Source organism: Gymnodraco acuticeps, unplaced genomic scaffold (assembly GCF_902827175.1).
Source record: "Gymnodraco acuticeps unplaced genomic scaffold, fGymAcu1.1, whole genome shotgun sequence".
In the NCBI taxonomy this organism is placed as follows: Eukaryota; Metazoa; Chordata; class Actinopteri; order Perciformes; family Bathydraconidae; genus Gymnodraco; species Gymnodraco acuticeps.
Window position 1 is genome coordinate 1,101,486 of NW_022991180.1, and position 24,791 is coordinate 1,126,276.

Consider the following 24,791-nt stretch of genomic DNA (forward strand, 5'->3'; position numbering starts at 1 on the left):
GAGGGGGATCAACGGAGCGAAAAAGACAGAGAAATCTACACATAAGGGCAGACAGGAAGTACACCTGGGTTTGGACTCTGGGATCGTCCGTATTAGTCATGGCAATAAGGCAAAATGAATTGGATACAAAGGAGAGAGGGGAGGAAGGAGGAATGTGGAAAGAGAAGAAGAAAGGATAGAGGAAAGGAGATGAGGACAGAAAATGAGGAGAGAGGTGAGGAGAAGAGATAAGGAAGGGAAGGAGGACAGAAGAGAGAAAAAAGAAAGAATTTAAGGGAACTAGAGTAGATGAGGATATGAGAGGAGAGGAGGAAGGAAAGGCATGGGAAAGAAGGACAGATAAGGAAAGGAAATAAATGAAACGATAGAAAATGGAAATAAGGTAAGTGGAAAATAAACTGTGAACACATTGGGACAGTTACAGAAAACATACTCATATTCTGATTTTGAATTGTCATGAATTATGTCTGTAATTAACTCTGAATCCAAACGTTTCTTTAGTCGACGAGGACGGGATGGACTGTCTGGACAACGAGAGACGACCGCACTTCCCGCAGTTTTCCTACTCTGCCAGCGGGCGGGAATGAACTGTTGTCACGGTGACATCATCACAGCTGGTCTCTGAGGTCATCAGCGTGGGACAGAAAGACCCACAGCTTTGGACCGACCCAAAAAGACTTGAAGGATTTTTCCCCTCTCCTCCTCGTCCTCTCTTTTTCACCTCTGCAGTCTGCTTCCATTTTTTTCTAATTTTGGTGAATCCCTTTTTAGAAAGAACTCCCAGGCAAATTTACTTGTGATCCTGCACTGCAGCCCTAGGTGATCCGAACTGTGATGTGATCAGTTACTATGTAATGTCCCTTTAATGACAGGAGCATCACCGGTGGCCTGCTGTGCTTGACATGTGTCAAACTCCTAAACTGATCCACTTAGAGAACAGCTGATGTGTTTTAAGGAGGCTTCTCATCAGTAAGAAGGAGATATAGCATTTCATTCAAACCTAAACTGCCGTTACCGGTTGTATCTCAGGCTTTTTGCAAACAGAGAGATGCTCTCAGACTCAGAGACACTCGGGTCTGGTTTCAAACCTTCACCTTAAAGGTTCGGGGATTGATTGAGGCTGCCTTGCATTTGCAGTTGTCACCAGTGAGATGAATCCTGAAGCAGGATGTCACTCAGGTTTTGCTCAGTGCAATCCATTATTATTGTTGCTGCTATTTCAACTTCTACAGGTACTACTACTACTACTACTACTACTACTATATACTGCTACTACTGAACCCGGTGCTACACTGCTAGCTTAATGCTGCAGATCATTATACAGGCGCCAGCAACACATCAAACACTTTATTAATGTCTATGCTTGAAAAGCTGCAGAACAGCTGTTGCTATGTACAGCTCAACTCTGTAGGTTATTATAGGATGTCATGTTTGTGTGAGTGCGCAAGATATTATAATAGGTTTGTGTTTAAGATCGCACTTCAAAGCACAGCAGTTCAGAAGGATGAAGCTCCCAAACCATGAGCTTTACTACATTACCCACAGTGCAGTGCAAGGTGGTTCATGTATCCATCTGTGAGGAGGTGAAAACGAGAGGAAGACAGTTAGTTTTGAATGTTTTTGTTTGTTTATTTCTCTAATTCCCTCTGAGTGTAATTCTGTCGTGTCCCTAAAGAGAACAGGAAAGTGAGACGCTCTTCGTGTCGATGACGAAGCTTTACCGTGACGAGTTGTTGTCACGGCTTTTTGAACCACATGGCTGTACCTCTCTGTCTCTGAAGGAAAGAGAGACTGACGCAGGAGCAGATTCACCACAGAGTGAGAAAAAAGTCCAGGCCGGGCATTGGTGATAAGATTAAAGAGAGAGATTACAGGTGAACAGCTCCAAGAAGGATGACATATTTATAAAGTGATAATTTATTATGTATTAATGAGTGAGATTACAGCAGATTTCCTGTGAGATTGTTACGAAGGGTTTTTGTATGGTCTGTTAGGGAGGTACTCATCAACATTAATGGGTTTACCACCAATCCCAGCAATGGCTATAGTATATATATTATATATTATTTAATATATTATATATATATAATGTTCTATTTATTGTTCTACTCATCGCTTTTATATTTAACTTTTTCTATTGTTATTACATTATTCTAGAAAAAAATATTTCTTAGGGCTGAGAGACGAAGAAAAGGCACCTCAAGAAACGAATACGGCTGAAAGAATGTAGGAGGGAAAGCAGATAGCCTTCCTTTTCCATCGTTTGTTTCAATTATGTGTTGTTTTGTGACCAACATGTGACAGCCCAGTGTTGACAGGACGCATTAAAGACAGACGTTAATTCACCCAGAAAAAAAACCCCAAATATATTTATACAAACACCTTTATCAATCCAGATCATCCCACAGGTGTTTGCTATGAAAGCTCATCTCACTGTTTGGTTATTAAAACACATGGTGCCCTTATTTAATCTCACCACAGGTGTGTTGGGAAAGCTGAGGCAGGGGGCAAGAGAGGAAGTGGAAGTTGAGCAGAAAGTGCAGCACAGAATGTAAAGCGGTAAGGTTTCATGTTGAACTGTAAGTGCTATTTTTTAAGTGAGTCGAGAAAGTCGAATGATATAAGGGATATCTAATGTGAGTTTGTAAGGTGGGTCATTTATTTTGATTGTAGATGAGAAAGAGCATTTTCCTTTATGTAAGAGAAGGGATTTTCTTCTGTCTTTAACGCGACTGCCTCCTCTTCGCTGGACGTTGTTTGTCTGCGTCGTCATGTCTTCCAGTCTGACCACCAAGATTTCAGATCCCCTCAATTCCTGTCTTCAAACGCCAGTAAGCCTTATGGTTTATCTCAGAATAAGTCAAACATTTTAAAATCCAGCAAAAAACACATGAGGAAAAACATTTTTTTAATCTGAAAGGTTATTTGAATTTTAAAACACTTGTGGAAGACCCTAATATCTGGATGACAGATTACAGAGAGCACCAGGGGATGTGCTCTTATAAGGCGTAGAAAACTGTATTCAATATTTATTTGAATGTTTTATTCTTATCATTGATGGATAACTTGAATTTATTTTCTATTTAATTTATTTAATGTTATTTTGTTTTGGAGTTTAGCAGTAAGGGGGTGTAGTCGTGTTTCGCTCTGCAGTTTAAGTCTCCAGAGATGTTGTCCTTGAAATAAATGCCGGCATCTCTTATACGACACATTACCTGTTTTTCCCGCTGCTCTCAAGTCCATCTGCTTTTCACTTGCACATCCATTAAATTGCTACTAGCTGGCAAAGGCGCTTTATGGCAGAAAGTAGAAAAGGACGGCATGCTGCAGTCCTCTGTCCGCAGGCCTGAGTCAAAGTGGCACTCAGAACTCTTATGAGGACTGCTTCTCTGTGATCGATTGAGCCTGTCTGGCACAGCTGAAGCAGCCGAGGAGTTCAAAATGAGAGCAGCTCCCTCCCCAGCTGGCACCCTCGTCAGGCTCAAGCAAACGCTCCCAAGTATTTGGAAGGATTTGTGCTTTGCTTTGACCCAGGTCTGCGATGTCTGAGGAGCTCGAGCTGTATGTGCGCGCTTCCCGCCAAAATCAGTAGAAACCAGAGTTCATAAAATACCGCTTGTAGCTTTGGCCACGGCACTTTTACATCCATCACTTTTTATATGAGTCAGAAGAATCTGATTCAGCCCTGCTTTAAAGGAAGATTTTTAGCTTTTTTTATGTTTTTAAGAAATGAGGATTTTTAAAGCACATCTCCCCTCACATACGACCGATAGCTTTCATGTTGCTCTGATGTCTCGGTCAGCGCTGCAGAATCACGCTCAGTCCGTTGGTCAGTCTTCATAAACTCACAATCCACTGATGTCCCAGACTCCTTCCCTCCGTTGAGCCTCTGCTTTTATCCATTCCAAGTTTATTTACTGGCAGCAAAAATGCTTATTCTAAGGTAAGAGATAAAAAAAAAAAAAGTGATCCTCCAACTACTGTAAGTGGAGAAGATGGAGCTCCTCATGAGTGTAGGGTTCCTCTTAAAGACTATGAAACAGTTGTGGACTCATGTCAGTCATTCCTTAAACTTTAAGGACCTTTTTAAAGTTCACTCTTAAAGCTGCTGCTGTTTGTATTGTTCATCTATACTCAACAGAACAGATTTGGATGAAATGTAACAGACCTCAGCTGCTCTGTTTTGATCTCGTCTGTTAATGAACCGACAGTGTGCGCCAAAGTCAGAAAACACGTCTGTTTAATGCAGAAAACGAGTAAACAGCTCCGGCGTTTGGAAGGATTTCTGAAAGTATTCGACCTCCCTCTCTTCTTCCTCTGGTCTTCTATCATCATGATTATTAACATGAACAAGCATGAGATGCATTTATTTATAAGCAGCAAACAAAAAGCAGCGAAACATGTAAAAGTATTACAAAGTGTAACTGAGTTTTAATGTCATGTCCATCTGCTGTAGCTTACAGCTGTGTGAGATATTTCCCAGAGGGCCGTGTTTCCCTGACGCTCTGAAACAGTCTGGAGGTGAAACAGAGAGCTGCTGGCCGGTGAGCCGCCAGGATGTGAAAACAACAGATTACCATCAACATGAAGCTGTTTTTTACACTGTACATCCTTAGTATTTTTACACAATGTATATGATACATTATTTTCCTTCTTACAGACGGCTTCAATAAAGCACTATGTCAATCTGCTGCACTGGTCACAACTCTTCATTTCCTTTGTGGCTAAAGAATACTATTTTCTGAACTTTCTGATCAGTTTAAAACCACTTAAACCCCACGGCGCGGGCGGGGCAAAACGCAACATCTTGCAAGAAACAGCGTCTGAGAGCTTCTTAACATTTAATAAACTATGAATGTGTCATATCCACTTAACGGGAAGAAACTCAGCTAACTGACGATATTAACAATTTTTTGCAAAACGAATCATAAGGGTAATAAATGCTAACGCACTTAGCAAAGAACTCACGTTAAAATACCCTTATTACTTATCGAATCTGCACAAATAATATATCGATTAGCAAGCTGAGATCCCACAGATTCCAGAAATATAAGTATCATCACTGAGCGACCAGAACTCGCGGCATGGGAAACAAAACCAGATATCACACCACGTAGCTTTGGGTAGCAAACACGGGACATTGACTTACCTTTTTGCTGTTTCTGATCAAAAGTTGTGTTCAATGGCATTAAAACGATAACAACGCTGCTGAAGGTTAATCCAATGTGTCTGTGTCCCTTTGAAATGATTACTGATAATCCATCATCATTTATGTCAATAACAGAGATTTCATATTAGCTGCTACGAGAGTGTATGACAGCTTCCGGTATTGGGCTTTCTGGCTACGCATCACTCATTCACCAATGGGTAATGTTTAGTTGGATTTTTAGGAACTTCCCCTCGATTCTATTGGCTCTAACGGTTAAAAGAGGTGTCAATCACCAACATCGAATGAGGGGGGCCAGAGATATGGAAAATGCACCTAAATGACCCTAGAAGTGGGTTTTCTTTTCTAAACCTCTCTAAAAAGGTCAGATGTCACTTGTTTTGCATCAATCTTGATACAGGGTATGTATTATATGTTGTAGTTTGGATTCTTAAAGCTTTTAGTCTACTAACCCATCATTCAAAGGTGGTTTTCATTATAAGTAATGTTTGTTTTTTGGACTGACACTATCATTTACATTTTTTTACTATGTTCAATCTGAATTGACTTTAAAATAAAAAAAAAATGCTATATTGATTCTGACTTTTCCACATCCAACTCACAGGTTTATCATTGCTTTGAGAATAAAGATTATTAATGTAACCCTTTTAGAAGTGAAGTTATAGTCAATTGTTCTGGGAATGTCCTTTTCGAGCCTGAGGCCTGAAAAACAGGCTCGGGGCTCAACTGGTTTTAAAAGTCTTAAAACTAAACATGAAGTAATAAAGAATGGGAAATGTGTGAATGGTAAAGGCTTTATTTTAAAAAAATGTATAAAGGAAAAACATTTCTTAGTTTTATGATCGTTAAGCACTTTCCAAAAGCTCAGTGATTTTGTTTATTATATCCATTTAATAACAAAGGAGTATTAAAAAAAAGTGCATTAACACTAGCTCAAAAGTGCATTAACACTACATCCTCTTCCTCTTGCTCAATATACCACAGTAACAGTCTATTGCCCAAAGAGAAATCACAAATGAAACCTGATTTCAGTTCTGATGACAGAAAAAAGTGTAAACATTGCTCCTTAATACAAAAATGATTAACACACCTATCTGCCTGATACAAACAAAAAGATATATATAAATACAAAGTTTTGTCAACAGGACATTTCTGACTTCAGATCCAAGCAGACGGGCAGGACGGACTCACGTGGACGGAGTAGCCACTCGTCTCTAGAAAGAAAGACACACACACACACAGAAACACACACACACACACAGAGACACACACACACACACACACACACACACACACACACACACACACACACACACAGAGACACAGAGACACACACACACCCTCTGATCAGAATATAGAAAACATATCTTTCAGTTTCATTAGTCATACAGAGAAAAATGTAAACTGACAACTGTAACGTGTACCTGGAGAGAAAGACAAACTAATTAAGAGACAAAACAGTGAGTCACACACTCTGCAGTGTTTGTGTGTGTGTGTGTGTGTGTGTGTGTGTGTGTGTGTGTGTGTACCTCTGTGTGTAGACTCTGCATCTCCTCAGTGAGTGTGTTTCTCTCCTGCATCAGCTGGTTCTGTTTGGCCAGCAGCTCACACACCTGCTGGGCGCTGCTCTGACAGTGACGGTCCAACTGCTGCAGCCTACAACACACACACACACAATATTGACTGAAACTGTGTGAGAGGAACGTACCCTCCTGGCTGATAAAAAGCCAAATGTTGTAAATATTGAAAGAGAGCTGGATCCACAAAGAGCTTTTTAAAATATCGCTGGACTTTGTGTTGATCCAGTAATCAACACCGTTTGTTTGTGTGACGGCGGTGCTCACTTTTTAATAAGAGTGGAGACAGGGAGGTGAGGCAGGATCTGACAAACACTCTTATTATCCAACAATAACGACCCCTCAAACCAACAATAATTCTCATTAGAAATCAGAAAAGCTGTCTGACGGCAATGTAAAGCAGTGAAAAACGTTTTAAATAGTGTAAGAGTTTTTTTCTTTTTGTGGAAAAGCCAAATATTGTCACCTAGTGGTGACCTCTGTAGTCCATGGATTATAAAAGACTACAATTCCCACAACGGCAGCTTTTAAGAGACACAGATATGGGCAACCTGTGTGGAAGACGCCGTTGAGACAACCGTTAAATAATAACAGCTGAAGCCTAACAACTCATCACAGCTGTAAGTAAAACAAATACATTAAAAGTTAACGTTTAAAAGGCATCTAAGTGGCTTGATGGAAACAAAGGAGAGAAGTCGCGACATATCTTACACTTTTTTTTGTTTACCAAAATACACTTTGCTGATGCACTCTTCAGCAGAATATAACATTACTCATGTGACTAAACTCATCTTAAATAAAGGAACCAACACAACTATGTCAATAAATACTCGATAGAACATAACAAGTAAAGTTAATGCATTTTCCATTGTGTCTGAACACTGAGTTCATAGGTCAAATGAATACATATTAGATAAAGTCACCATGTTGTAAAATAAACAGCGGGTTAGTTTAAACAGTGGTGAGAAAGTTGTGTGCAGCTACAGTATGAAGCGCAGTGATCATTACTGGGACGTCCCAATTAGCGCGTCCCCCCCGACACGCAGACAATGGACTCTTTCACCCCACACTGGGAGTAGACAGTGTGTGTGGGTGTGTGTGTGTAGGTGGTGTTTCCAGCTGGGGTTTAGGGCTAGCGCTGCATGAATAGTGTGCGTGTTGACTGGGTTTGGGGGTGGAGGTGGAATGTGTTCCCACCAGTAGCCCTCATTATTTCATCCATTCATCATTCAGTCACTCAGTCATCCCATTCTCTCACACACACACACACACACACACACACACATCACACACACACACACACACACACACACACACACACACACACACACACACACACACACACACACCACACACACACACACACACACACACCACACACACACACACACACACACACACACACACACACACACACACACACACACACACACACACACACACACACACACACACACACACACACAGTATTGACAATCTAATAAAATCATAGAACATTATACACCACATTCACAGCTGCTAGTTTTCAAGCATATATATTTTTACTTTTGATACTTAAAGTACATTTTCACACACACACACGACTAAAGTCCTTTTTTCCGGACCCGGTTAAGGCCCGGGAAAAAAACTGTACAAAAGAAACAGCTTCATGAGTCAGAGATGATGTGTGTGATAGAGGAAGAGGAGGAGGATGATGAAGAGAGTGGTGTCTCGGGGCAGGGGGAGACAGAGAGGTAGCTGGGGGGGAGACAGATGCCCCTGCCCTGCTGGTCATGTTGGCAGTGGCAGGGCTGCCTGTGTGTGACAGACGGGGGGGCGAACATCCCAACTCTCCCCCACAATCTGCTCCCTGCCCCCCCCCACCCACCCCGGCGCTGTCCTCACTTTGCCCCGCGCCGCCTCTCTTTTCTCACCGCAGGGTCTAATCCCTCTTCATCAGGAGCTCCTCCACCATCCTCTTCATCAAGAGCTCCTCCACCATCCTCTTCATCAGGAGCATTCCCAGCATCCTTTCACACAGTGGTGTAAAGTAACTAAGTAGATTTACTCTCAAGTACTGTACTTTGAGGGACTTGTACTTCTATCCCAGTGTACTTGATAATGTACTTTTACTGATGTGAAATATAATCAACCCTTAAATCAGACTTTAGTTACACCTGGAGCTACATTTTCATATTCAGAAGCTGCAGTATATAAAGTCATTAAAACTAGCTGCCTTTACCTGCTTTGATAACACTTTAATGATCAATCATTATAATCAAAACATATATGTATTGGAAATGGGCCAATCTGCATAATCAGTACTTTTACTTTTGGTACTATAAGTATATTTGATGCTAATACTTCTGTACTTTTACTTGAGTAGCATTTTGATTGCAGGACTTTTACTTGTAACTTGAGAATTCACTATGGTATTTTTTACATTTACTTAAGTACAAGATATCATTTCTTTAATCCACCCTCCTCTATCCTGACTTTAAGGCATACTCCCAAAATTGTAATTTCTCACCTGATATTATTTGATTTTTTCCCACAGTTGTAAAAAAAAATTGAAATTTAGAAAAAACTCTTGATGGGTCGAAGTGAATGTGGGTCAAACCATAATTTAAGTCATAACACATGCATTTTTACACTTAAAACGTACGATTTAAAGCACTTAAACAGGAACACGGACGAGTAGAGCACCTGTGTGAGTGAGACTTAACGCAGAGTGTTATTTTTATTGTATATTTATTTCATTCAAACCATTTTATTTGTATTGTAACACCCCATCTTGTAATGTGTTTTGTGATATTGGGCTGTATGGATACCTAAATCTATCAATAACTTTTTCTAACTATTTTGATTCTTCGTCCACCACGGAGGCATGCGAGAGAAAAAACGTTCCTTCAAGATATCAAGTAGCCCAGGTTAGTTACTGTTTTAAAAATGATCATTTCTGGGTGAAGTATTCCTTATATCTCAGCCCTGGAGGGTGAGGGCGATGACTCCCCCCCCGCCTGGTGTTCCTGCAGCCGGCCGCCAAGCTGTCCTGACCGGCCTCCCCCTCTCTCTCCCTCCTACACGTCACACAGCAGGGCACCGCCACGTCACTCACACACAAACACACACACTCACACAGATAGAGCCCCTGTGTGTTGAGCCAAGATGCAGACCCAACAGTGTGCCGCTCACAGAGTGCAGCAGAGGAGGGAAAGGTCAGAAACAGCCCGTTGTTCTGGAGCTGTAAATGTTTGATGAGGGAAGTGTTGAGAGCGATTGAAGGCAACACCAAACTGATCTGAGTCACAGTGAGGAAATGCCAATCCTTATCCAATCCCAACCTCTGATCTCTGCATGTAGACGCACCGAACATCCTTCCATAAAACAATGTTCTCCAGAAAGAGACACGGCGGTGCTGATGAGAGGCCAGCTCTGCAGCTTCGTAGGAGACGCTTCAACATGCCAGGAAGATTCTGCACTGTGAGGATGATTGTGGAGAGAGGGTTTGTTTTACTTATTGATTTGAGTTATTCCTCTGAGGTGTACCACAACTGATGAAGTAAACAAAGAAATACCATATCTGAAGAATCAAATTGTGAAGTCAGGATATAATGACTTTAAGGCTCTTGTTATTGTCATTATGCAGCACAGCTTTCCACAACGACAACCCTCCAGTCTCAGTTTACCAAAATCAAAACATTTGAACTATAACCTTAAGTTTATTTTAGTATCTATAATTATCTAGCCAAACAGATGGTTGTGGTTTTTATTGAAACAGGTTTTTATAAATTGGTCTACAAGTTTTCTGCCACCCACTTAATACCAGGGTTGGATAGTGTTTTATTCCTGGTGCCTACAGCAAGATTTAAACTTCATAAATGTATTGATTTTCTTTCAGAAACAGACGATCGACTGATAATAATGAGATATTTGAAAACCTTGGATTTGACTGGAGGATAGTGAGAAAAATGTGTTTTGGTAATTTAGCTGAACTGGCCCTTTAATTACAAATGTTTAACGCTAAAAAATGATGTGAAGTAAAGAATGTGTTTTATTGAAAGTGGCACTCTAGAGAAAACTGAATCTTTAGCCAAGGTATCCTGACTTTAGTCTCTATTGTGTCTCAAGCTTGAACAATGTACATGTTTCCCATAATGCAAAGGGAAGACTTATACTTTCCCTGTGTGGTGGACATCCACTTCTTTTACTTGAGTACAAGATATGAGTACTTCTTCGACCTCTGATGATTTTCCATTTCAAGAGAGAAACTGAGGCAGTGAATTATCCAAAACACAAGCATTTATGAGGAAGCTGAACAACACCGCTACATCATGACATCACGCCGTCACGCAGAGAGGTCCGGAGCAGCAGCCAGGCTTCAGGCAACGGGTCGTGAACCGAGATGTTTGGAGCTGCAGCTGCAGGTTGTAAGCTGCAGGTTTATGTAATGCAGTGAGTAAAGCTGTGACCCTGCCCCACCACACACACACACACACACACACACACACACACACACCACACACACACACACACACACACACACACACACACACACACACACCACACACACACACCACACACACACCACACACACACCACACACACACACACCACACACACACACACACACACACACACACCACAACACCACACACACACACACACCACACACACCACACACACACACACACACACACACACACACACACACAATGTCTGCCCAGAGAGCCTCCAACCTCTGGCCTTCTTATACACACACACACTCTAATCCACCCCTTGTCTCACCTTGTGCATCCCGCCTCAGTGTGTGTGTAAGAAAATATGTGTGTGTGTGTGTGTGTGTGTGTGTGTGTGTGTGTGTGTGTGTGATTAAGGCAGCGCTCCTTCCAGCAGCTAAAGCAGCAAATCCAATAACTGGCCTCTATCGACTGGCACACTCATTAATTAGGGCTTAATGCGGCTTAATGCTCGGGCACTGCCCTACACTAACCCCCCCCCACACACACTCCCACACACTCTGGCGCGCCTCTGCCTGCTGCTGAAAGTGGGGAAGATGAACTGATGGACGGTCAGATGAAATGCATGTTGAGGTGAAGGGGATCTGCAGCAGGTGAGAGGTTTGTGATGGAGGTGCAGGAGGAGACACAGAGAGGAGGGAGGGGGCTCCAGCTGCAGACCCCCCCCCCCCTCTTGTGGACACCTGCTGCTGGCTGGTGGAGGTGTGGGATGGGGGGGGTTTAGAGAGGGAGCTGACCTGGTGAAAGGACACCACCTGCTGGAGCCCACACTTCACTGACACATGCACAACTCCTACACTCAAACTAAACTCCTCCAAAAGATAACCTGAATCCGCTTCCAGAGCAGTCGTGTTTGTGTCTTTAACCTGCGCCGTACACACTGTAGATAAATAAAGGACTTCTGATTTTTTAAATAAACAAACAAATATTTTTGAAACAAATATTTGTAGTGTCAATCATCCAAGATGTCATAAATTACATTTCTTAATAGCAAACAGCGGGTGAACTTGCATTTACTCAAACAGAGAAACTAACGTCATATTATGCAGAAAGCAGCAGAAGAAGAAGTACTCAGATCTCTGACTTAGGTCAAAGTAGTCATACTAAATTGTAAGAATACTCACCAGTACTCAACATGTTACTGACGTACAGTAGATGTGCATCAAAATATAGTCAAAGCACCAAAAGTAGAAGTACTCTATATGGGTAACGGCTCATTTCTTATCAAATCATAAACGACAAATGACTGGATGATTGGTGATGCATTAATGTGTTTATCACAGCTGTTAACGTTGGAGCTCATTGGAAATACTTTATACTGCCTGATATCTTAATATATAATTATGTGTCAATGTTTATATTTTGTTGTTGTATTAGCTACTAATCTGAAACTGTGAAGTAGCTAAAGCTGTCAGATAAATGTAATGGAGTAAAATATTTGCATTGAAAATGTAGTGGAGTACAGCAGAACATTAGAATACTCACAGAAATGTACTTAAATATAGTACTTATTTACATTCCACTAGTGAAAAGTATTGAAAAATTGAAATATTCTGGACATTTACATGCCTCAACTCAAAGGCCCCGATACTGTGAGAGGAGTCTGGTTTACACATCACTGGTCGTCGTGGTAGTAAGCGTGTATTTGTCTCTCCAGCAGTCGTATTAAATTATTTTGCTGAGAGGCAGTTTGCAGTAATTTCCCCAGACAGCCCCAATAATCAAACTCCGCTCACACTCTCTATTGACTGCAGCTACTAAGGAGATTAATTACAACACAGACACAGTTACCTCTCGGTGGTATACATCAGTCGTAGCCCACAGCTAGAGTCTAAACTCTGTGCTGTGTGTTTGCATATTTATTTACAGGTGGGAGCATATGTCCTAAAGGCACGGTCCAAAGGGAAAGCGCTAGCGTCACCGTGCAGAAAACAGAGATACGGTAATAGAAAAAATATATATCTGGAGGCAGCGATCGACAGCCTCGTATGAACGTGTGCGTTTTTATTATTAAACAAATCAGCTAGCGGAGCGCGTCACTTGATGAAAATATTTATTGGACAGTGCATACATTATCAAAACGAGTTCAAACGAGCCACGGAGCAAACTAATGTCTAAAATAACCACTCAGACTGGATCACACTGAGGGACGTTTTGACATCAAGTATGGAGATTGATTTTTTCCTATAAATATAGAGAAGAAAATCTGTGTGTGAATGTGGGTTAAAATCAAAGAGTAGGTTTTAACGGTTTCTGAACACACACATACGGAAAACAAGGAATATTTATATAATACTTGCTAGAAATCAAGAGTGAAAATGAACTAATTATAAAAGAAAATTAATTGAAATGAATGAAAGAAGTATTTTAATAATTCATTAGTTGAAAATAAACACCATTTATTGTATAAGTGATTTAATGGCAAACATTGCAGAAAAAGCTGTTTTCAGACTCTCACATGTTAAGATTACCTCCTTTTATACATCATAATAAACCTAATATATTTGTTTTACCCATGGCGACGACATTCATTTGGATTTAAGGACACTTTTCACCATTTTATGACGTTTTAACGACCAAACGATTAATGCAAATAATCAGTAGTTTTAGCCCTAGCTTTTACTAACTGAACTTACATGTCGCTGTGTGCGTGTGTGTGTGTGTGTGTGTGTGTGTGTGGTGTGTGTGTGTGTGTATGTGTGTGTGTGTATGTGTGTGTGTAGCAGGCAGGGGGCCTGGGGGGTGAAGAATACAGGCAGACGGCCTTGGCTTGCCTGGTTACAACAACACTGCCAGGGGCATGAAGGCTGCAGCTGCCACACACACACACACACACACACACACACACAAAATCACAAAACCATATTTCGCCCAATCCCAGGCCCACCCTCACACCCCTCTGCTCTAGCTAAATCTTGGCTAACACACACCTGCACTCAAGAATGTGTGTGTGTGTGTGTGTGTGTGTGTGTGTGTGTGTGTGTGTGTGTGTGTGTGTGTGTGCATGTGTGTGTGTGCGTGCCTGGAGGCCCCGCTCCCCTCACCAACCTGTCATGCCAGTTGTTGCTCTGCTAACACGCACGCCTGACACGATGGTGACACGGTGTGTTTTGATCGGGATGAGATCAGCGAGTGTTATCTCACCGTTATTTCCTGTTCTTGCATTTTCTTGAGCTGTTTATTTATTTATTGTCACATGTCATTTCCGAATATTTCTCCGACTGGCCTCTTTGAAATGTGTAGTTTTACTCTTCATTAAACATGTCAGCGTCATATTTCTAAAGGACACTTCTATAACTCTTCCCACGCAGCCCAATCCAAAGGAGTCACACAATCAGACACACACATCTAAAGACGCTGTATTGGCTCAATGAGTGTCGTGTGCTCCACTCTTAACAAAGGGACATTTAGTTATTATGTATTGTATTTCTTTTCGATAATGAACAAGTTGAAATCAGATTGTGTTTTTTTAGATGACTTTTCATTGAGATGCATTTTTCTTTTCTTATAATATACAGTAGAATTTGGGAAAGAAAGAAATATGGTTATATTGCATTCTCGCTGAAGTTGAAACAAAATCAAAATCATGCAATAAATGATACACTTTTCAATGTAGGCATATGTGTGGGTGCTGTGTAAAAAGAGGCACTGGGATTAAACGTTTATTTCTACTAAATGATTAAACTGAGACAAATGTCAGGTTGTGTAAAAACGTATTTTTCCTTCATATCCTTATTTCTCTGTGTGATGTCTGTGTGCTCATCTGCAACCATCCTGTCATGCTTTTTCATAACATACAGATGAACCAAGCATCTTGTATTGCAATATGAATTCTAGTTGAAGCTCCATTGAAAACGTTTCTGAATTGCTGCGACTGTAAACCGAACTAAAGCCTCTCGGGGGGCTCGCTAAGATTAAAGACACTTTATAACCAATCAGCTGGCTGGCCGAGAACTCACAGCTCCATATTTTCTCTTTTGTTAACTGGACTTATAACTTTTTTTATTTAAGTTTGCATCAATAAAGTATATCTTAAGTGTTGGCTGTTTTTGCTCTTAAAATGTTAATAATTAAATTAAAGGTAGGGTAGGTAATTCACTTCAGAAACACTTGTTATATTCCATGGAATGCTCTTAACATCCCGATAGCAATGAATACATGAAATGCTTTGACAATAAATCCATAAATAAATCCATCTGAGGAAGCCGTGGCGCTGTAAAAAGCACGACCAATCATCTGAGCCGGCCCGGCTAAAATAACTGGATGGCCTACCTGCCTGTCAGCCTTCCATCTGTGCACACATTTATCTCGTGCCCTCATTGGTCATGTGCGCCTTCCGTGTGTGTTGGAGGAGGGGCTCTGTAAGGAAGTCTGAAGGAAGGAGGCAGATTTTTATTCCAGTTGTACGTACTTTCAAATTCTAGCGCACTCGAGCTGGTTGTCTCCATTCTTACCTACCCTACCTTTAAATGATGATTTTTACATTTGAATTCAGCTATTATTAGAAAAAAACACGTCTGGATACTGACTGGTATCCCCTTGCCTCTACACTATCATCTTTACTATCTTACTGCCACTGATCGATGTCAGTGAAGGAATTGTATTGAATGTTTTTTTGCGTGAGATCATCTTTTTCGAATATAAATCTTTAAAATGTTATAACATTTAATACAAATATGCTCTTAACATTATTGCTGCAAATGTAATTTAATTGGAAATGGACTTCAGTGAGGCCACCAATCACAATCATGTCTGCTTGCACGATAAGACAAAAAGATAATGTTACCTTGAAAAAAAAAAAGATCAGACCAGAAGCCAGCTGGGTCAGGAGGAAAGGAAATATATTAAACATTAAAAAAAGATGATTTTATAATTATTTCAATAAATGTTATGTCTTATTTTGGTATTAATAATAAATAAGCTTAAAGCCTAAAGCCTGGTCAGGGCCCTTCCAGGTATTTCATTGTTATTTTACAGCAGTATATCATGCTAAATATATTGCAAAAAGTGCTAATTCCAAACAATGTGATGATAAATTGACCAGTAAGGCTGTATATTATTAAATGTATGTATTATTTCTTCTAAATCGCAGGCTATATTCATTCAGAAATCAGAGACTGACTTTGAACAATGAAGTAAGATGTAGATTTTCTGCTTCCTAAATGAAAAACACAATATTTAAAAGGTGAGAGGAATAATTCAATTGAAATAAAAAAGTGTGAAAGCTGTTAAACTCTCGTACAACAAGATCAAAGTTGCTGTTGGAGCTGGCGACAGGCCCGGTGTTAGCCTACATGTTTTACAGGAGAGAGTTAATGAACATCAGCGCGGTGAAGGTTCACAAGTTCAACCTAAACCCACACATGATCAAAAAGTGAAAAATAAAATACCCTTGGCGACGAGTTCTATTAAATCCGATTTGGAAACTGATAGAGAGGGATGTCAGAAATGTACTCCGAGACTTTAAGCAGCTGTGGACGTGCTCAGAAGTTGTCTCTGCTTTCATTCTGTCTGTATTAACAGAGGTTAGCGCTCCGCTGCAGGCTGCTATTGGATATTCTCTGTCAAAGTGTTTGCTGCTGGAGGCCTGCTGACTCCTTTTAAATATTTGCTTTCCCGGCATTAAAGTGTATCTGCTGCCGTAACTTTAAACATTCTTCTAAAGGAGAGGCAGGTGTTTCAGCACTAGTTTTGTAGTTGTAGTTTTATGAAGTAGTGTTAGCGAGTGTCACTGCCTGTCACTGGGGCTTGAGATGTGACGCGGTGCACGTTAACGCTCCAGCTTGCCAGCCTCTGGCTACAGCCCGACATCTGAGCTGCAAATCTGTGCGTCTGTGTGTGTGTGTGATAGAGCTGTAAAGCCACCGTTTGACAATGCTCTTTCAGCAGGCCGCCCTGCGGTCGCTCCCGGCTACAGGAGCCAGCTGGGCAATGCAGAGATAGAAAAGATGAGAAGGAGAGAGGAAGATGAAGGAGAGGCGAGGACGACTGATCAGCGCCACCCAGAGGAAGAAGCAGAACCTGAGAGAGAGAGAGAGAGAGAGGACCTGAGAGAGAGAGAGAGAGAGAGAGAGAGAGAGAGAGAGAGAGATTCTACGTCTTAAAGATTTCCCCCCTTCAGATTCATTCAATAGTTCAAATCTGAAATCTATGTATTCATCCTTAAAAAGTATATTGAGTCACTTACATCCAATATAATAGAAAATATATTTAAACTTTACATTTTTCAATTTGTCCTTTATCATCTATTCCTTTTGTCACGAATGCTCTGGAAATGGAAGGTAGCAGCAGAAAGAAATGTCACAGACACCTTTAAATCTAATCTTTCTGCCATTTATGTGAACGCCTCAACTTGTGAACCAGGGGAAATAAAACCTGATAAAGGAAGGAAAGTTGTGAAAATGAAAATGGGGTATTTATTATGTCCGCTTGTAATATTATATGAGTAACATAAGGTAATAGGGTAACGGTATCCGTATTCGTCCCCGTACCGTCACGGTTTCGGACGTCACGGTTCGGCACATGCAGTCACACGGCGAATACGCCTTTTTTTTTTACGAGTGGGAAAAAAGTCCGTCATTCAGGGCAGTATCCCCCTACACCAGGGGTCTTCAACTAAAATTCAACGAGGTCCAGTTAGAGAAAATCTCCCCATGCAAAGGTCCGGAACATCAAAATGTCTAACTTGCTTCATGAATTAGTGTGATATATATATTGAAGTGACCTGTAGCTTTATCACGTCTGCATGTAATCAACAACTGACTGCCAATCAAATAAAGAAAGTACAATTCAAAACAACAATATTTATTGTCAATTAACATTACTAAATACTGTGGATATGTGTAATGTTCCTCTCGGGCTGCATTACAAATAAAATAGAGACAATAAATAAAATAGCTTTTGAAAATATGTGCATCTTAAAAGTGCTTAATTTTAGATAAATAAAATAAAGTGTAGCAGCAGCTTGAGTTTCCCTTTTTCTTTGTTAACCGTTTCACATCATGACTTAACAGTTTCAGCCGATTATAGAACAATATCAGTCTTTACATCATAACAATTGAACAGTTTTAAAGTTTCTCTTTCTTTCCCTCTTATATTGCAGTCCCTCACTCACTTTGTTTAAATTCAGTGTGAGAATTGAGCTTGAGCTTATCCTGCCAGGAGTTTGTAAATCTGGGCTGACATGGAGTCAGGGCTATTCTCATACACATGCAGGTGCTCATTGGTTACAGTGATGCAAACACAGGTATGTGAAAGAGAGGAGAACTATTCGAAGCAGAAAAAAAACAGCGTAATATACCATCTGACAAAGGCCTGCGCTATAATGCTTCAATTAACTGCTATTCTTTATAATATACTCAGATCAATAGGAGACAGAGATGTTAAGTTATAAATCAAGGGTTTTTATTATTATTTACAGTAGGGGTGGGGAACCTTTTTCCTTTCAATTTTTTACAACATCCTCCGAGGATCGTACAAATGATTGAACTCAACCTCTGCTATAAAAAACCTAAAATCACAGCCCATTCATTTGGCCTTTCTTTCATGCTGTTGCAAAGAAAAAGCAACCTCTTAATCCAGATATCTCACATGACTCTGCATGCACGTGCAGGGTGTGGCATGACCACCAAACAGAAAGATATGGACACAAGATGTGTGCAAATGTATTTAATATCCCTATCCATGTGAACATGATTTAAGTGGGGGGGGGGGACCTAACCTCCTCTAGGGGGGTCCGGGGGGCATGCTCCCCCGCGAAGATTTTGTTTAAATATTGAAGTTAAAAGCACCAATCTAGTACACTTTGAGAGCAACATTAAGAGATCTATGTATACATCTCTCAACACCCATATGAAACAGAACTGTAAGCATATTTTTCTTTTTGGATATTTTACAAATCACTCCCATTTTAAACTCTATTCTTGTTAACAACTTTTTTGTAACTGTCATATAGTATTTTATACCTGTTTTTCATTTAGTCTCATTAATAACTATAATGATCATATCAAGGTGTACCTTAACCTCACTGAGCTGAGGTTATTTGAGCCTCTCAGGATGAGAGCTCTCTTCCACTGGTTGTAGAAAAGCTCTTTAAATTCGTTAGCATAGCTAGCTAACCAGATGCTAATAACAACAGATCGCCACTGTGCTTACAACTAAAGACACAGCCACGCAAACACTGCGGCATGTGTACGGCTCCTTATGGGTATTGCAATATTTTAAGGGCTGGAGCGGCGTTCCGGTGCTCTCTGTCAGAACTCCTTTCAGACGAGACATATACCACGTTACGCTCGTGTTGTGTTCAAGGAACCTGTCCTTGGCCAGGAAAAACAGGTACTCGCTTGTTTAATTATTTTTGCGGTCTAGATTTCTTCTTCTTTTTGAAGTGAGAATTGTCCGTCAGTCGGACTGACGGACGGACTCCCTCCCCCCCCACCCCCAAAACGAAAACTCTTCGGTTCTCCACGAATTACGCAAGTCACCCAAATCAGCGTTAAAAAAGCGGGAGGTACCGAAAAATCCCCTATTAATGTATTGATTATAGCTCCGGGTCCGTATAGGTCGGCGTCTGGGTCCGGATCCGGACCGCGGTCCGCCTGTTGACGACCCCTGCCCTACACTATAATCCAGGGGGCGGTATTGCGCCTAAAAGCTGTTTGTCAGCCGCCCTTAAACAACAAACGAAGAACAAGAAGAAACACAACAACAAAACCAACAAAACAAACAAAATACAAGAAGAAGAAAAGTTAGTATGGCGATTTCAGATAACACACAGAAGCTAGAAACCCACCTGCTTCTTTTAAATCAGCTGTGTGGGAACATTTCGGGTTCCCTGTGGACTACAACAACGATGGAGTGCGCGAGTGGTGGATCGGACGAGGACGGTGTGTCGCCGTTGTTAGACAGCGGTGCGGTATGCTAATAAAACACACGCCAAACATGCTAAATCACATCAGAAGGCATCGCCCAGATTTGCCGGAGCCCGGCAAAAGACAACAGCAGTTCAACAGCTGATCCCCTCTGTTTTTAAGAAGACAATAGACATGAAAGCCGAGAGACTAAAATAAATAACGGAAGCTTTTGGCATAATGTGTTTCAACGACTGCGCTCTTGAAGCACTTTCTTATTATTTATGATGTAATATTTTCAAGACATTCTTTTTAGTTTTACAGCTTGATGAAACCTTTTTGTTTGACATCAGCCATTATAGATAATATGGCCATCTGTGTGTGTGTGGTACTGTTTGTGGTTTGTTTTTAACTGTTTAATACAGTTAATTATTCAAAATGTCAGAGTTCCTTATTTTTATACTGAAACTTGCGCTACTGTTCAAAATAAAAAAACAAACCTGGAATTATGCATTTGGGACTTTTTTTTTCTTTTTCTTGTTGTACTGAACCCGTACCGAACCGTGACCCCCAAACCGAGGTACGAACCGAACCGTGACTTCTGTGAACTGTTACACCCCTAATAGGTAAAGTTAATATTCATTTAAACGTGAAGCATATCGGGAAAGTAAGTATTCCCACTTTCTCCACATCTCACTCTTTTCTCATCCCTCTGTCTCTAAGATCGATCACACACACACACACACACACACCACACACACACACACACACACACACACACACCACACACACACACACACACACACACACACACACACACACACACACACACACACACCACACACACACACACACACACACACACACACACACACACACACACACACACACACACAGAGAGAGAGAGAGACAAATGAAAGCTGTCCTGTTTTCTTCTGCCTCGCCTCTGCCAACTTAATTTGCAAATGAAAAGTTTTGTGAGGAGCGTCCTTTTTGCTTCTGGGGCATGGCAGCACACTGTGTGTTTCGGGGTGGGGGGTGAGGATAAGGGTATGACAGAGGGTGTGTGTGTGTGTGTGTGTGTGTGTGTGTGGCAGAAACCCAGATGAAGCAGCCCTCGCCCGGGGCTCTCTGTCCGCCCGCGGTAGCAGCAAGCCTGTTCCCTCTTCCCCGGCCCGCCGCGACCATTTGTTCCATTAACCAATCTCCTGGAGCCTCTGGTGCAAATACACACACACACACACACATCCACAGACATACTTCAACAACTGCTTGCACAGCTCATACCACACATGGCCCTCCATCCTTCGCTCCATCCCTCCCTCCTCTCCTCCAGACGCACGCACCATCTTTCTTGGTGGAGGCCATATGGCCCAGTGAAGCCTGTGGATCTACAGGCACATCTGCGTATATGTTGCTGCTCCTTAAAGGCTGCACAGTGAACACACACACACACACACACACACACCACACACACACACCACACACACACACACACACACACACACACACACACACACACACACACACACACTACACACACACACACACACACACACACACACACACACACACACACACACACACACACACACACACACACACCCACACACACACACACACACACACACACACACACACACACACACCACACACACACTTCCAGGGCTGACGAACACACTCTGCTGTCACAATGTGTGGTTAAGCAAACGTTGGTGTGATGTTGGTCTTATGTGTGTGTGTGTGTTGGTGAGTGTGTGTATGTGACCTCAGTGTGTACATGCATAGTGATAATTGGTGAAACAGCCTGCGAGCAGCTGTGGGGTGAGAAAAGGTTGCGTGGTGTTTCGTGGAGAAAGCGGAGAGGAGGAGGAAAGTTGGAGAGTAAGAGAAGAGGAAAAGGAAGTGAAAGGAGAGAAGAGGGCGAGGCGAGGAGAGGAGAGAAAGTTTAAAAAGCTGCAAAAGTCGGAAATATTTTCAGAGCTGTAAAACTGAAATACTTCATCATCCATCATTAGGCTGTCCATTGATTGGCACGTGACCTTTTGCTTTTGGGATTTCCAATTTACCCCTGGGAAAATGCCCAGTCATCATTTTGTAACAGATCTTGTACGCTATGATTTAAAGATCTCAAGCTTTAATGACTTGTAAAAAAAACACGATCCATCGGCCAGCATTTGAATCTGTGATTTGGTGTGATGGGAATTATGAAATGTAATCTATTTGTTTTAACTAATTAATTCTGACCTCACTGAGAATCAAGGTGAAAGAGATGATATATTTTTAGGTCTGTAAAAATGTACGTGAAAAAAAAGCGTGAATTACATTTAGATGCTGTGTTATGAAGCTCCCTAATAATATCTTCGACCTGGACAGAGTTTCTTAATGTTTTTAAGAAATATCCAATAATACATAAACATACATTTGCACAAAGCAAGCATATTTGTCCAATTCCATGTTGTTGATGAAATAGTTGAAAAATCTCCTTTTATGTATCATTTTGTATTGATACAAATGTATGAGATATATTTACAATCAACTATGGATTATCATTTGATGAATCGCAATGAAATATTTTAAATCAGCTATAATTATTTTCTTTGGATATGCTTGAAAAAGGCACAAGACATTTGCATTATAACTAAGTAAAAATGTCACAGATCAAATACAGAATCTGAAGAAAAAATCTGAAGATGACTTGAAGAACTGAAATAAAAACTGGGCTGGAAAACCTTCCAAGTTTCATGTAAAATGTAACTTTTAATAATATGATTACTTATATAAAAAAGCATGATATCAAAATAAATCATTAACAGTAACTGGCTTCAGATCTTCCCTAACTCCATCCCTCCACCCTCCGCTCTATTTCCGGGCAAAAAAACAAAAACAACACCATCCGACATCCCAAAATAAATAATTAAGTGGTGCAGCAAAACATTGTGTGCTAAAACCCCTGTGTAGTTTGGCAATCAGCTTGCCCATGTAAAAATAAATCAAGCTGATTTTCCAAATGTTTTGTGCGTGGTGCGCTGTTGCCGCTCTTCGCAGCACAGATTGCAGGCCGATGGAGGGGCTGTGAGGAGGGCGGGGCGCTGGATATTGAACCCACTTGCACCAGCTTGTTAACACGTACACCTTAACCCCCGAGTGGCGCGGCGGGGAGCCACCGAACGCTCGGGGCCTGCAGGGAAACCACGATGGTATATCGATGTATGGACGAGACATACTGAAGATAACAAGTACATGTATGCTATTCAGTTTGACATAAGGACCGTAGAGGGACTGAAGTACAACTGCATGCACACAGAGTGAATCCCTGCCTCCACGGCTTAATTCAGACATCATTGCAAGATATGACTGCCATCAAGCCCTGATAAATACTGTGGATCTGTTTTTTTGTTTAAGCTAAAAGCGATGTGTTAAGAATATATTTGTGGCATGTTTTCAAGTTTTGCCCCCGGAGTACGATCAGTACCATAAATACAATCACTTACTGAGTACCAGCTGCGGTGTGGATCATCGTAAACGTGAGTCATACCTCCTTCCTGTCTCTTTCCTATACAATAAAATGTATAAATGGCAAAAATACATTTAATTACGGCTCAAATCTAATAACTACATTCCCAAAACATACACCAGAAATTGTGGTCAAGCGGCTTTTCAGTCACTGCAAAAAGTGACCTCATGTAGAGCTGAACTCTAGAGAGTTCTAAATATCAGGAGGATTCATCAACCAAGTGAGTGTCAAAGCAGAAAATAAAACTCAATAAATGCCAAGAGTGATTATCGTGGTTCAGTTGGGAGAAGGGAGAAGTTAGGTGCCAACTTCCCAGCCAATCCACTTTTGGCAGCCAGATTCCTACTCTGCTAAACCTCCTGAGAACATGCAATAGCAGCCCATACACACACACACACACACACACACACATTAAAATACCACCACAACATATGCGCGGAAACATACAGAATATTCATACTTCACACTTCTTGACAACTTAGATTGTTTTTCTATCTATGAAACACACAAAAAGAGTCGCACACAGGCAGGAGACAGCTGTGACTCGGTAAACTTTGTTTTTTGGCAGCGTCTCACTGTCGACAGGTTAACACCGGTGGGTGGTAGACAATATGTAGTGTCAGGGATGGAGCAGGAGGAAAAGGGTGAGTGTGTGTGTGTGTGTGTGTGTAAGAAGAAAGGTGGAGTTGGGTGGTGGCGGAGCTCTGGGGTAGAGATCCTGCAGAGTGGGGCAACAACACCCACACACACCTCGCCTACAATGGGAGAGCCAGGCTGAATGCCAGGCGCCCTGTGAAGACACACACCAACTGGGCTCCACACTTAGAGGGGAAGAGACCCCCGCATCACATACACGTACAGAAACTGTAGCATAAGCCAAAGATGGAGCCACTTATAGCTCAAAGTAATATCCCCGGAATCTCTCCCTATATCCTGCGAAAAGCCTGTAAGTGACAATGCTTACACACGGACCAATAAACCATTAATAATATGTAATCTTCAGGATTAGATCAGAGTTGTGTAAACAGTATAATCATATAAATAATCAAAATAACAACTTACTCCGAATGCAGCTTGTTCCAACTACGACATGAGAAGACTCCAGTATCTTTGTGTTTTAGGAGGAGTTGTTGGACGGACAGCGCTTTTAGAATATGTGTCTCATTGGGGTTTTCACTTTAG

At 41.3% G+C, this 24,791-nt stretch overlaps 2 protein-coding genes across 3 annotated transcripts in view; one reads left to right on the forward strand and one right to left on the reverse strand.

The window, feature by feature from the left end:
• Window positions 1-4,691, forward strand: part of akt3a (v-akt murine thymoma viral oncogene homolog 3a) — a 55,674-nt gene extending 50,983 nt beyond the window's left edge. The window contains 1 exon segment of the mRNA XM_034237739.1: window positions 502-4,691. Coding sequence (XP_034093630.1) covers window positions 502-587 — 86 coding nt within the window. The 3' untranslated portion in view covers window positions 588-4,691.
• A 1,240-nt stretch (window positions 4,692-5,931) lies between these two features.
• sdccag8 (SHH signaling and ciliogenesis regulator sdccag8) overlaps window positions 5,932-24,791 on the reverse strand; it is a 53,260-nt gene continuing 34,400 nt past the window's right edge. The window contains exons 17-18 of one of the 2 annotated variants that reach the window (XM_034237738.1): window positions 6,697-6,823; window positions 5,932-6,381 (exon numbers count right to left, since the gene is read on the reverse strand). In XM_034237738.1, coding sequence (XP_034093629.1) covers window positions 6,355-6,381; window positions 6,697-6,823 — 154 coding nt within the window. In that variant the 3' untranslated portion in view covers window positions 5,932-6,354. Of the gene's footprint in view, window positions 6,382-6,696; window positions 6,824-9,134; window positions 10,205-24,791 lie in introns of those variants that run through there. The other variant, XM_034237737.1, reaches the window with a different exon arrangement.